The 14,215-nt window shown below is 43.0% G+C and overlaps 1 protein-coding gene across 1 annotated transcript; it reads right to left on the bottom strand.

Annotated features, from left to right (window-relative positions):
* Positions 1-3,362: 3,362 nt before the first annotated feature.
* On the bottom strand, positions 3,363-5,194 carry aplnra (apelin receptor a). The gene has a single exon (XM_015972196.3). The coding sequence runs from the start codon at positions 5,053-5,055 to the stop codon at positions 3,970-3,972; it is 1,086 nt and encodes a 361-aa protein (XP_015827682.1). The 5' UTR covers positions 5,056-5,194; the 3' UTR covers positions 3,363-3,969.
* Between the last annotated feature and the right edge of the window lie 9,021 nt (positions 5,195-14,215).

Below are 14,215 nucleotides of genomic sequence, written 5' to 3'. Positions count from 1 at the left end.
ACTGACGGAGGCAAGGCCTGCTGACCACCACCAGCAGGCAAGGTGAGTTCTCTGATTGGAGCCGGAATCAAACCTGCAACCTTGAGATTACAGCTCAACCCGCTCTACCTCCTGTCATAGATAGATAGATAGATAGATAGATAGATAGATAGATAGATAGATAGATAGATAGATAGATAGATAGATAGAAAGATAGATAGATAGATAGATAGATAGATAGATAGATGATAGATAGATAGATAGATAGATAGATAGATGATAGATAGATAGATAGATAGATAGATAGATAGATAGATAGATAGATAGATAGATAGATAGATAGATAGATAGATAGATAGATAGATAGATAGATAGATAGATAGATAGATAGATAGATAGATAGATAGATAGATAGATAGATAGATAGATAGATAGATAGATAGATAGATAGATAGATAGATAGATAGATAGATAGATAGATAGATAGATAGATAGATAGATAGATAGATAGATAGATAGATAGATAGATAGATAGATAGATAGATAGATAGATAGATAGATGGAGACAAATGAAAGTTGCACTGACAGCCTCTCATTGGTGGGAACACAGACTTTAGAGTGATGCATTATTTAACCCTTCGATGCATGAATTATGAAATCTTCAACCATGATTTTTTAAACAATTTTTTTCATTCATCTTTAGGTGTGGATGAAACAAATTTCAACAAATATTTTTTGTAAAATTTTATAATTTACAAATAGTTTATTACATGTCCACCTCAGTGGACAGCGTGCATTCAGAACATGAAATATGTTGGCTTGGCTTACTGAAGTCCAAATGGAGGGCCTCAAATGCAATAAAGTCTTCAACAGTTGTGCTTAATAGCAAAAACAAATAAATAACAATTTTGAGTACCTGTCAACTGTAGTGACCATTATGCATCAAAGGGTTAATTTGGTAGCCTAAGGGTGGTGTTATGATGCTAACAGGGGCTACACGGGTTTCTGCGTCAGGATGGGTGGACAAACTTGTTTTGGTTTATCAGAAGCTCTGCTGTCTAGACAGGTCCCAGGCTCACATTCAGACTCAGACACTTGGCGTTAACAGGACAACTTTAATCCTCTGCACAGTTTATCATCGCAAAGCTGTCAGACTCTTGGTTCCACATTAAAAACCACATGAAACTAGCATTGATATCGATGGTGATGACAAACACAACATGCGCAGCAAAGTCATAAAATAAAAACATATGAACTGTTTATAGGGAACTCTGCTCTACCATGCGTGTATAAATTAAACATGAATCCAGATATGGAATGTTTATGATTTTCTATTAAAGCAAATATTTGACCTGTTAAGGAATGAATTAGGGATTATTGAGCCTTTTTTACACTCCTCTCACACCTTTCCATGCAGATTTGCAGGTTTTGTGGTAGTGGAACCACCAAACTTACAGGTGAAACAGGTGGGGGCCTCTATAATCATTTAGATCCAGTTTCCTTTGAAAACAAGTTGGTTTAATGTGTTTCCATAAACAAACACTGATGTGAGGAATGAAGCAGACACACATGTGCGTGTGTTTGTTATTGTCCAGCAACAGGTGGATGAATACCACAGAGAAAGTAGGGCTGCTGCTAACGATCCAAGGCATGTGTCGGGTCACTCTTTATGTGTGCATATGAACACACACACACACACACACACACACACACACACACACACACACACACACACACACACACACACACACACACACACACACACACACACACACACACACACACGTTGGGTGCATTTGTTGCTGCTTGGGTGGGATGGAGCAACAGGGAGATCTGAGAGAAAGAGAGCAGTTGTGTTTTGGTTCAGATGTCACGTTTGGGTGTGGCAGCTCACACGGTCCTGAAGCAGGAGGGTCGTTTAAATGTGTTTCAGTCTCGATGTGCAGACTGGTGGGATCAGCAAAGAGATTCAAACCACAACGTTGTGTTTTAGAATACGTTATTCCAGCTTTTTCTTTGTTTTATGTTTATTTGAAAAGAGAAACCCTGTAATGTGACTGCTCAACAGTTGTGTTTGCTTCGTTAGTCTTTTGTGCTGCTTTGGTCCGCTGGTGTTTTGGGTGAGTTTTCCCAAAGTGAACATGTTTTCTAATGGCATCAGACAAGCTGTCAGGCCGGCTTATCTCAGTAATAACAACACGTCTGGCCAGATAAGCATGCATGACTGACTATATATGTCGATGCTCCTCCCTGTTTACACTGTCTTATGTTTATATCTGCATTTTCATGAATATGCAGAAAAGGCCTGAGCACCAGGAAGTGAATCCCACACTCCCTATGAAGTTTCCACTTGTTGCAGGGATCGTGCTTAACGGTGTTCGACTGAACAAGGTAGTGATGAATTTGCTGCAGCTCTCACATCCATCACAATAACCCCCGTGTGATGTGCTGTAGTTTTAAATCTCAACAGCATGGAGAACAAGCAACATGTGATCTGTCCCAAAAAGATAAATTATGAGGCTTTTCGTTGTAACATTGGTGCAGCATGACCTCAGTCACCTTCATCTTCTGCAAGAAAAGAACTGCTGATTGGGGAACAGAGGCATCTGCAGCCACCACCCTTTCTTCTGTCTTGTTTTCCCATCCCAAAAATCCTGCCTTGCACCCCAACAAGCACTCTTGTTAGCAGGGACAGATCCTGACTTGTTCACTGGAACATCCTCTGCAAGGACTAGAGCCCCACTTCCCCTACTGCAGTTATTATGACCAACAAAACTCATCACTGTCAAATCAAAGGACCCCCGAGAGAGTCACTGTGGTAATGAGCCTCTTATTCCCTGATCATGTGGGTCAGATGGTCTCTGACAGTAAATAACAGCGTTCTACCCAAAGTTTAGCTTTGAAATCCATGGATCTGTAACTGAAAACACCTTTTTTTTGTTCTTATGGTTTAAATAAATAGTGTTTTCAATTTAGAACCCTGTAATGAGCCCACATGAAGTCAAAGCTGAGAATTGAATACACAATATCAGACTTAGCATAATCCAGTTACAGTCTGGGTGCTGGCTGTGAATCAATAGAGATTATAGAGTTGTTATTAGTCTGACGGTGAAAACCCAGTTAGAGGCTAATTCACAGCAAAGCTTTGAACTTTTGAAGATACTCGAGTCTGAAACACACACACACACACACACACACACACACACACACACACACATGAATGAGGAATCTGTTTATGGCACACATATTTATTACAGTAGTTAGTTACAGTGGCATCAAAAAATAAAGAATATACATCAATTTAAAACATTTTCAAGTTTCACACTTAAACCCACCACCCCCGCCTCATCCCAAAACATTTGTCATCTGCCATCTGACCCCCCCCCCCCCCCCTCTTTTCTCCACAAACTATATAATCACGCTGCAACACCTCTCCTCCCCTTACAGCTCCCTCCCTTCTGTTTTCACAAACGTCAGGCTGTAAAGAGGACGCAGCTCTGTTTGAAATCTCCGCTCGCTCGGTCTTCACAAGTGCTAATAAAACAAAAACAGCCAGAGCGCTGAGCAAAAATAGTAGGAAAATAACGTGTGTTTCATCCAGTGTATAAAGTTTTTTTCTGTTTTGCAAGTCAGTTCAAAAATTCACAACCGTGCTCTTTTATGTGACATAAATGAAAACTCATGTGGAGGAAAACAAACAAAAAATATAGACTTTCCCCACTTTTTCTCTGAGAATCTGAAGACTGAAGCAGCTGCAGAGCTCAGCCAGCTGGCTCCAGCTTCTCAAGTCCACACAGACGGCAGAGCTTGGACGTCCCGCTGCAGAACAGGAGGACATTACTATGAAATTTGTGACTGAAGGCAATGACAATTCAAAGTTCATCATCTCTTCATACACAACTGACACATAGTCTGTATTTTTAACAAGTGTTCCAGTGTTGAGAGCTGGGACTGTCCTGCAGTCATGTTTGTACTTCTCCTTCCCGCTCTCTAGACCTTGGTGGCAAGAGACTGAACCTCTGACTTCTGAGTCTGGGCGCTGAGAGTAGATGACATGGAGCTCATGTGGCCATGCATGGCCTTCTTCAGGTTGAGCAGGCACAAACACTGGGAACGAAAGCGCAGGTCAAAGAAGGCATACAGGAATGGGTTGAGGCAGCTGTTGATGTAAGCCAAGCAGGTAGCATAGGGGTGAGCCAGCAGCAGGAAACGCAGGAAGCCGCAGGAGCTCGGCGCAAGGTTCAGGTAGGAGAGGGCATCCATGCTCTTTAGGACGTGGAAGGGGGTCCAGCAGATGGCAAACACTACCACCAGAGTGGTGATGATCTTGAGCAGGCGCTTCTTCTTCTGGTCCTCCTTGCGCAGGTTGTTGAAGTGACGGGTGACGGTGCAGCCGATGAAGCAGTAGAAGATGGTCATGGCCAGGAAAGGTAGGAGGAACCCCAGGGCAGAGGAGGACAGGCTGAGTCCTGCAATCCACAGGTAATCATGCTTCTGGTTCATGGTCACAAGGCTGAAGTCCATGGCACAAGTGGTCCGATTGCTGTTCTGGTCATTCACAGTGGTGCGGAAGAGCAGAGTGGGAACAGCTAGGAGGCCGGACAGGAGCCAGATGGCCCCCAGGGAGGCCAGCATGGTGCCCCGCGAACGCAGCCTGCTGCTGGACAGGGAGTGCACAATGGCCAGGTAGCGGTCAAAGCTCAAGCAGGTGAGACAGAAAACACTGGCGTACATGTTGACCAAAACCACGTAGCTGCTAATCTTGCAGAGGGCCACACCAAACGGCCAGTGGTAGCCCAGAGCTGTGTACACAGCCCACAGAGGTAGGGTCACAACGAAGGTGAGGTCAGCGAGGGCCAGGTTTCCGATGTAGACGTCTGCAGCCCGACGCTTGGATTTGGATCGCCACACAGTGAAGATGACCACGCCGTTACCTGACAGGCCCAAGATGAAAATGAGCATGTAGAACACCGGGATGAGGGAGTAGGAAGGCTCCCACTCTGAGAAGTCACAGGCTGTTTCATTATCGTCATAATACTCATAATTGTTATCATATTCCCCCGTAGTGGGCTCCATGATGCAGTGCCCAAAAAAATGCAACAAAAAAATTCCTTAACAGAGATAAGAGTCCGTATAGTTCCCAGGAACAAAAATACACAGAGGAGCAGAGGAGCTGCTGCTGGACAAGAGTGAGTGACTGTTGGTGCACTCTGCCTTTTAAACTCAGCCCTCCACACCCCGGTTCCCTCCCAGGACGACCCCCCTCTCCTCCTTCTTTTCCTCCTCCTACACTAAACATCTATCAGCACCCCCTCACACACACACACACACACACACACACACACACACACACACACACACACACACACACACACACACACACACACACACACACACACACACACACACACACACACACACACACACACTCCTCTCTCACCTCTCCTGGCTCGACCCATCCATCTGCCTCAGGACGAGGAGTCCTGGTGCAGATGTAGACGGGTCTATTGTTGTTTTTATTATCCTTCAATTGTAATCTAGTTTGCAACTTTATTTTGTAAACTAATCAAATTACAAAATTAACTGATGGCTCAAGTTACCAGACATCAGCTGTTGTGATGTGGAGGAAACCACGTCTCTTACATTCTGTGAATATGAGCTCTGATGTGTGTGGCGAACAATTTAACTGACACTAATAGAATGATGAGCAATTAATGATGTCACTGTTAAAACAATAAGCGCTGGTGCCACCAATCAGACATTAGACATAAATGCTTCAAGCTGTACAATCAGAAAATCTGAAGCAGAAATAAAACAGCAGCTGAAGTTTAAATTATGTTGGTCAAAAATGATTTTTAAATCTGGAAATGAACAGACAAATCAGATATCTAAATCCTTGAGATCTGAGATGGAGTCGACCATTTCAGCGGTAAGCTATAGCATTAATAATGTCCATCCATCCATTTTCTGAACTCACTTGTCCATGTAGGGTCGCGGGGGGGGGGGGGGGGGGGGGGCTTTAAACACTCAAACCCTTGCGGTCAACGGGCAATCAGGCGGGGTACACCCTGGACAGAGAGCCAGTCCATTGCAGGGCAACACAGAGACACACAGGACAAACAATCATGCACGCTCACACACACACACACATTACACACACACACACACACACACACACACACACACACACACACACACACACACACACACACACACACACACACACACACACACACACACCTAAGGACAATTTAGACAGACCAGTTAACCTAACAGTCATGTTTTTGGACTGTGGGAGGAAGCCGGAGTACCCGGAGAGAACCCACACATTCACAGGGAGAACATGCAAACTCCATGCAGAAAGATCCCAGGCCGGGAAGCGAACCCAGGACCTTCTTGCTGCAAGGCAACAGCTCCTTAATAGTTTCCTTCATAATAAATCTATTATAGCCTGTTACTGATCTATAACAGTGTCATGCATGTGACATAATAAACACGAGAAGCTCTGCAAACATTTCCTTTTCTCTCCTCTTGCAGAAAGCTCATTTTAATGTTTATTTTATTGTAATACTGGTTTAAATAAATTAGAAAAACAGGTCTGGACATTTCCAGTCCTTGTTTTCCATCACAAAGGTTAAAGGTGCAGAGTTACATCACATTTAGTTCTTTCTTTGCCAACTTTCTTTGCTCTACTAGTGTCAGTTTCCACTTTTAAATGTCTGATCCATCAAAGAAACTGGATGCTTTAATAGATCATCCCAGCAGATTGGAAGTAATTAAATCTAGATTGCATTCTAAGAGCTTTAATCTGTACTTTTAAAAGATTAAAATGTCAGTGGAGGCAGCAGGAGTGAGGTGTGTGAATTTAATTCACAAGTCTGCAGCTTAATTTGCATGATAAAAGGAAGAGCAAATGCAAGCTTTGTGGAAGTTAGCAAAAGGTCATTTCAAAAGCGCCTGCCTGCAGTGTGAACGTAGCCTTTTAGTTCACACAGAAACCGTTTTTAACTTGTTATTTTTGAAACGTGATCGTCACAGCATGAAAATAGTCTTCTACCCGTTTCCTGAATTAGCCGCCAAGTATACGGTGAGAAGATCGGATTAGAAACATCTGCCATTGAAAGATAGCATTCATGAACTCGCCCGTCTGGACCAGATGGGGGAGGCTGTTGTTGGTTTAGCATTCAGGAAACAGCAGGGAACGTCTCAGCTAGCAGAAGCTAACTGTTAGCATTAGCAACTCCACCACACAGCAAAACTCCATCAGGCTTGTGGTAAACATCAACTTTTCGGAGCAAATGGAGTCAGCGGTAAAGTTGCTTTGCTGTTAGCCAATCAGAAGAAAGATATCCAAATCCTGTTGTCTTCTGCTTCCCTCTCCTCTGGCTAACTTCTACCCCTGAAACAGGAGCACCAGAGCTTTTCTCCTACACTGCAGATGTGTTGAAAGAATTGAGTGAACTTGGTTTTTAAAGATAAAATGCAAAATAAATGAATAAAAACACAAAAAGCGTTATCCTGAAGTGTCAATGAGAATATTTTTGTTGGCCTAATATGTGATGTGGACTGAGTTTTAGTGAGAAAGCAAGTCTGAGCAGTGATGGGCATTATTTACAGCCCATTTATGATGGACAATCGGTGTAAAACAATCCTCAGTGTAGTGATTACAAGGAGGTATTACATACATTGTCAAGAAGAATAATCATCCTGTAAATACACAGCTAAGAAAAATATTTGATGGAAGATAGAGCTGGCTTAGGTCACATCTTATCAGTGTGCAGCGATTGACTGCTGGAGCATCCAGAGATGGCCAAGCAGAGATAAATTTGGCAGAAAATTCCTCTTTTTTGAATTATTGTGGAAGTGTCCGAGTCCAGCTTTTCATCAGAGCACGTTAATCTGGTGAGAAATACGGAAAGCTAGTTATTATCACATGTAATCTTGTTCTCATGCATCATGAGCAAGATGTGTAGTAAGATAAGAAGGATGTATCCTCCTGGGTAAAAATCTGCAAATGTTTCATTACTATGTTGTTATTATTGGATTCACACACACACGCATGCACACACACACCTGGAGCTTCTCAGCCCTGCCTCACTCCCCCATGGAGAGAGCGGACTGACGCCTGCAGCTTGCAAACCCGGTATCCTTTCTGTAAATAAATTTGCAAATTGAAAAAAAAAAACAACCTAAAAGCACATAGATAAGAAACAGATGGTCAGATTAGACCATCATCTTGGGTATCTTCAGAAGACCTCCTCACTTGCTAATCACAGTTTTTAAAGGTGCCAAGATAAAGTCCTGCTGCTGATCCGGGGGTGGGAGGAGAGTCATCGGCTCAGAGTGACGTCTGACTCAGGCTTAGTTCCTTTCCAAATGAAATATATGTGAAAAAAACTCACGTTTGACTTTAGTGTGGTATTTTCTTTCCAGCACATGAAGCTGCAGGGACCGTGCCAACAGACACATAGCTGCAGAGCATCAGAGTTTTGTGTCTCCTGACTTAAGACCACACGTGTGTCCAGCCGTGGCTGCTTTGAATCTGCTGCTGTGATGTAACCACTTCAGTCTCACCATCATTATGTTCATCAAATCAGTTTAATCGGAGGTTTTGATGCCATCACGCGTTTATGCAACAGTCCCAGCCTTTATCCTTCAGAGTCATGATCTGAGCCAGTGACCGGAGACTTGGGGAAGATTTGCAATGGACACATGTCAGCTCCAGTCTGGAGGAGATAATAGGCTGAAGGTGTAATCTGTGACCTCAGCTTTGTTTGAAGTGTAAAACTTTGCCGTCAGCACTCAGATTCTTCCCCGACTTTCCTTGATTTGCAGCTAATAGAAGCTTCACAAATCATGCTGAAAGTCCAGAGGCCTGGGGTTGCAGGGGGTCAGGGGTCGCAGCAGAGTGTCACCTCGGACACAAGATTGATCAGCAAGTTGTTGCTCTTTTATTGGAGCAGTCTGTGTGTAAAGAGAGTGAAATAACTCACACTGGAAACAGATTGCCTTTCCATAAAGTCTCAAGCCTGTGAGCCACACTTTTTCACATCAGCTGACTAAATGCCATCCGTCGACTGACAAAGTTGCACTCCAGTGTTGTGGAGTCGATCGGGTTTGCCGACAGTTCCTACATCTTGTTTATCCACAGTTCGTATGCTGCTGCACAGATGGCCACCTTTAAAAGAACAAAAGAAAGCTAAAAAATTAATCTCATTGTGTTCAGTGGGAAATTCTGCTCCTCATCGATCTGGAGGCCAGCTCTTTCCCACACATCTGCTAACTTTTGGCCAACGTTGAACTGAGCAGAGACGACCCTCCACCCAGTCATAAGTAGCACTTGCCTTTAAAGGTCCGGCCCTATTGTTTTAATTTGTCGCTCTTATGGCTCCTTTTCAGTTAATGAGCAACACACCTGTTATGAGTTTGACAAAAATGTTCTTACCTTATCAGTTTTTCACAAAATCTAACTGAGTGTTGTTTCTTTAATCTCAAAAACTACGTTTAATCACCACCTTTAGCACACATTAGGACAAAAAAACTTACATCATGTATTTATTTCTAATTATTCATTTTACCAGTTCCTTAGTGTCTAAATAGCAACTTATTTGTTCGCTGTTGCAGTGTCGGCAAACTGATCCAGGATGGTGAGTTAGTTTATCTTCAGCTGAAGTCAGGCTGTCTGTGTCTGGGAGACGCTTGGGTCTGACATTCAAATCAAAACCCAAACACCGTCCAGCCAGAGCCAAACTGCAGCACAGACTTCAGGACAACCATTATCGCTGCCTCATGAGACAGAATCTCAGCAATTTATTTGCCGCTTATCTGCCTTCTGAAGAGCACGTCAGCCAAGAAATAAACACTCAAACCCTTGGCTGGGTTTCCATCACTGCAGAGGACATGATGGTGACTGATGTGAGTTCAGTCCTGATTTCGTTCCGACTTGATAAAAGTTTATTTATTCATGGAGGAATGTTGTGAGTGACATTCTTGTGCATTTGAGCAAATCGTGAAAAGATCTGTGCTTTTTTTCTCATTTGAAAAGATCACATTTGTAAGGAACAAAGGAGATGGAAGCAGGTAATCAGGATGTTAGAAGTGAGCCAACAGCTCGGTGCAGCTGTTCTCTCTGCTCGTCCATCCTTCTTGTCTGTGCTCATCCAGTAGCTTGGTCAGGAACAACAAGGTCACAAGGTGTTTCCCCTCTTCCTCCTTGGGGCTCTGGACCACCGTCGCATCCATCCTACCCATCGTGTGTGTGTGTGTGTGTGTGTGTGTGTGTGTGAGAGAGAGAGAGAGAGAGAGAGAGAGAGAGAGAGAGAGAGAGAGAGAGAGAGAGAGAGAGAGAGAGAGAGAGAGAGAGAGAGAGAGAGAGAGGGCAAAACAACAAGCTCCACAAGATGTGCTATATTAGGACAGTTTGTGTCTGAGACTTTTGTTTTATAGCATCTTAATGTGAGCTGTTTATTCAGCCAACGGCTTGATGGAATGATAACACAAGTATTATTTATCCCAGACTGTTGTTTTTGCAATGTGGAATGTTGAAAATAGGTCAAATGAACAGTTTAATTTAGAAAAGACAGATTTTGTTGCCCTTTTTTCTTTTGAATAACTGCACGACGCGTGACTGGTGTGATAACTGCACTGCCAACCAGAAGGGACACTCTGGTGGTTTGTGTGTCACATCATGGTGGGGAAATCAGGAAAGAAACTTTGTGCAAAAAGTAGGAAACAATAACAGAGATGGAAGAAAAGAAGCGGGAGGTGAGGCTAATGAAAGAGAGGATGTTAGGGAAGACATAAAGGGACAAAGGACCGGGCTGATGAGAGGGTAGTGGTTGGTAGGCTACTTTTCTGTGTGCAGCAGAGTTAATGACAGGGATTATAAGGCTGGGGGTACTGCTGGGGTCTCCCGGCTCTGTTAGACTCAAGCTCTGCCCTCCCATCATCCCAGGAGATCTACGGGAACCTGACTCCATTTGGGCTAAAATCTCCTTGACAAAACAAGAACCCTGTGGCTCAATTAGGAGGAAATTAGTCGGCTTCACCCCCTTTGCCACAACAGCTCTACTGTTTCTTCAGTGCACACTACTTCTCAGATGCGTTAATATGAAATTTAACATCCGAGCTGTGCTGGAGCTTACCTGCTTGTTTCTTTAAAGGTCACGTTAATGCTCCGAACTGCCAAGATCAGTCTGGATCTTGCGGTCGATAATGTCTTTTCACACCCAGATGTGATTATCGCCTGTTTTTCTTTTAAAGTACAGAAACAGAAACCCGAAGCCTGACCCTCTTTAGAGAAGTCAACGTGAAACCCTCAACAGTGGTCTGTGTGAGAACCAGGTGCTTTGCAGACTTTCCGCTCCAACGTTTCACAAAGTCTGAGTGGAACTTTCATCCTCTGATCATTTTCTTCAGGACTGGGAGGAAAGAGTTGTGCTTTAATGTTTCCATAAATTACTCTTTAAATGGTTTATAGTTAAAAATGTAGTCTTTGCAGCTGGATCTGAGGCACAGGTTCATGGTCAAACCCACTGGAGCCTTTCCAGAGAAAACCTGAATGACTCTTTTATAAAATCTGCCCACACTAAGACTGTGCCAGGAACATCTTAGACTAAATAGACACACAAAAGAGGAATTCCAGCCAAACTAACTGGGGTTTCATCACAGACGAGAGCAGGGCTGAAATTCTGTTGGTTTAGAGCAAAGTACAGAAGCAAGAGTTTATATAGATCTTAATAAATTCATGCTGCAAGGCTTAAATCAGCCAGACAGGTTTAATTTGACAGCTTCAGTGGAAATGATAACAGAAAAATGTATAATTTTACGACGCAGTTAACCTGAAAGTGCAGCTCTCAGCTTCGTACCACTGCTAGGACTGCAAAGTATCTACAAGTGGCGTCGGCACGGCGGAGGCTGTGCTGACTTCTCCATCCGTCAGCTGTTTGACAGACAGACAGCAGCAATCTGTAAATCAGTCACTTCTGAAATGAGCAGACTCTGCTTCTGCTCAGAGCAAATCAGTGTTTGTATCTGTATATAGCACAAAAAACCCCATTTAAAAACAGAATAAAGATTAACAACGTGTTTTATAAAGTTATGACTGATATAAATTAATTACTAAAACGATTGCTTAGATCAAATCCCTCAAAACTAAACAGGTTTCTGCAGTTTGTAATTAAAATACAAATTTTTCCGAGCCAGAAGTCCTGGCTCTTTCAAAAACTGACAACTGTTTCAAGGAGTCAAACAACAAACTCGACTTTTACACTCCGTCAACATCTTTGATGTGCAATCATGAGACGGGAGGAGGGGGAGAGCGGGAGCAGAGTGTGAGTAAAAACATCCTCCGACTTGCCCTAATTGTTTCAGCATTTGTCCTGCTGCTATCACCCAGACTGGCTGAAAACACACATTCAAAAGTTTCCACTCGTCCGTTTCCTTTAATCAAGCTGGCCTTGCACTGACTGATTACCAGAGCAGGCCATGGCCTTGCCTCCCTCGTCTATCTCTGCTGAGCGCACGGCTCCCGTGGAACTCCGCTTTAACACCAAAAACACAATAGACAGCTGACAATTACATTAACTCATTACAGCTGATGATTATTATCATGCAATGTGTCTGGAGGAGGAAGAGAAGCATGCATCCAGGGTTGGAACGGCCCAGCAGGGACAGCCTATGTTTTAATAAGTGTCCCCGGCCTGGCCCGCAGTGCACTAATGAAACGAGACCAACTGGCTGTGGAACGTGGCCTTCCCATTATACATGCACTTCAGGGTTCCAAAAGAGGAAGCGGGACACTGTTAAAACACAAAAGGCCCAGATGTGAGCCCCCCATTGAAACACATCTCTGTGTCTGACCCACTTTGAATGCTGACAAATTGGTCTTTAACTATCCCAAAACAGGCTTAAAGTCAATGTCAACGCCATGTGTCCCTCCGCTTAGCCCTGGGTGGGAACGGCCTCCGAAGAGAAACTGGGACTCCAAGAAAATATTTAGACATTTGGGCTTTTTCATCTTCTATACACATGTTCTCCACTCAGCTCTAAAGGATACATGTTATATTTCATGCTCTTTTATTTTCTGAATGCAGATGAGAGTTGCAGCTGAAGCCATATCTATAACGCCATCTTGTGACAGCCCTTCAACAAAACTATGGCTGATAAGGGTGAGCATGATGCAAACACATGTGTTCGCTCACAGAATAATTCCTTAGGACAGCAAATATTTACACCCCACAAGCATTCAGATATGATCTGAGTGGAAAAAGCAGCTGCAGACCACACCTTCTCACCCCAGCTCCCGCTCGCCTCTGATCTACAGCTAACAACCACAAAAATAAAACAAACTTTTAAATTAAATCAGATCAACTCTGGGATTTTTTTTTTTTTTTTTTTTTTTTACAGAATAAAGGATTTGTGATGTTTTCTTTTGGGAGGTGGGGGGGGGGGCACTAAAGTCATGTTAGATGGTTAGAGCTTATCAAAATAAAAGCATTGAAAGTTTAAGTTAAAAAGTGATAATAAAAATTTTCATTGCACCACTGGAAAACTTGTCAATATGTTTTAGTGCAGTGGTTTCCTATCTTGGGCCCGTGACCCCTCAATGGGGTCCCCACAAGTCACCAACATGAGGAAATATACAGTAGAGAATTTGGTAAATTCCATTGAGGGCCATTTTGTCTGGTCATTAATATAATCTGTCAGTTATGCATAAATAATAAGTAAATAAAGGGAAAATAACAGAATAAAAGCAGGAAAATGTTATGTAAATAATAATGCTAATAATTTTACTGTTGATAATATTAATACTATTGTAATGTCATTACAAAGTTCGTAAATAAAAAAGAAACTAATCAACAGGTAAATATAAAAATCCAAGGGAACTCATTCAATTCTGATTTAACCACATAGACTCCTCAGAGCAAGCCACGAGATTACAAACACCATCTTCTGTTTCAGCGTCTCAAAACTTTACCCAATAATCGGAGCCCAAAGCAAAGTGGTGAAGTAAATCCTAATTTTCCATGGTGACCCCCTTCACCGTTGTTTACACTTTCACCTTTTGGATTTTACTGTTTACTTCAGGAGAATCCTTTGGGAGGGAATCCTGCAGCAGGAAAAACACACCACTGTTACTCTGCTGACACTCTTTATGTATGCGATGGATGAAGTGGTTTGGCCTTGGTGGAGGGTTCACCTGCACAGCCCTTCCTGCCTTTGTTGGCTTTTGTTT

Source organism: Nothobranchius furzeri, chromosome 17, assembly GCF_043380555.1.
Source record: "Nothobranchius furzeri strain GRZ-AD chromosome 17, NfurGRZ-RIMD1, whole genome shotgun sequence".
NCBI lineage: Eukaryota > Metazoa > Chordata > Actinopteri > Cyprinodontiformes > Nothobranchiidae > Nothobranchius > Nothobranchius furzeri.
The sequence above is the reverse complement of the archived record's forward strand: the minus strand, read 5'-3'. Positions and strand labels throughout refer to the sequence as shown.

Coding starts and splice junctions, on each gene's coding strand:
- aplnra (XM_015972196.3), bottom strand. CDS start 5,055: ATGGAGCCCACTACGGGGGAATATGATAACAATTATGAGTATTATGAC.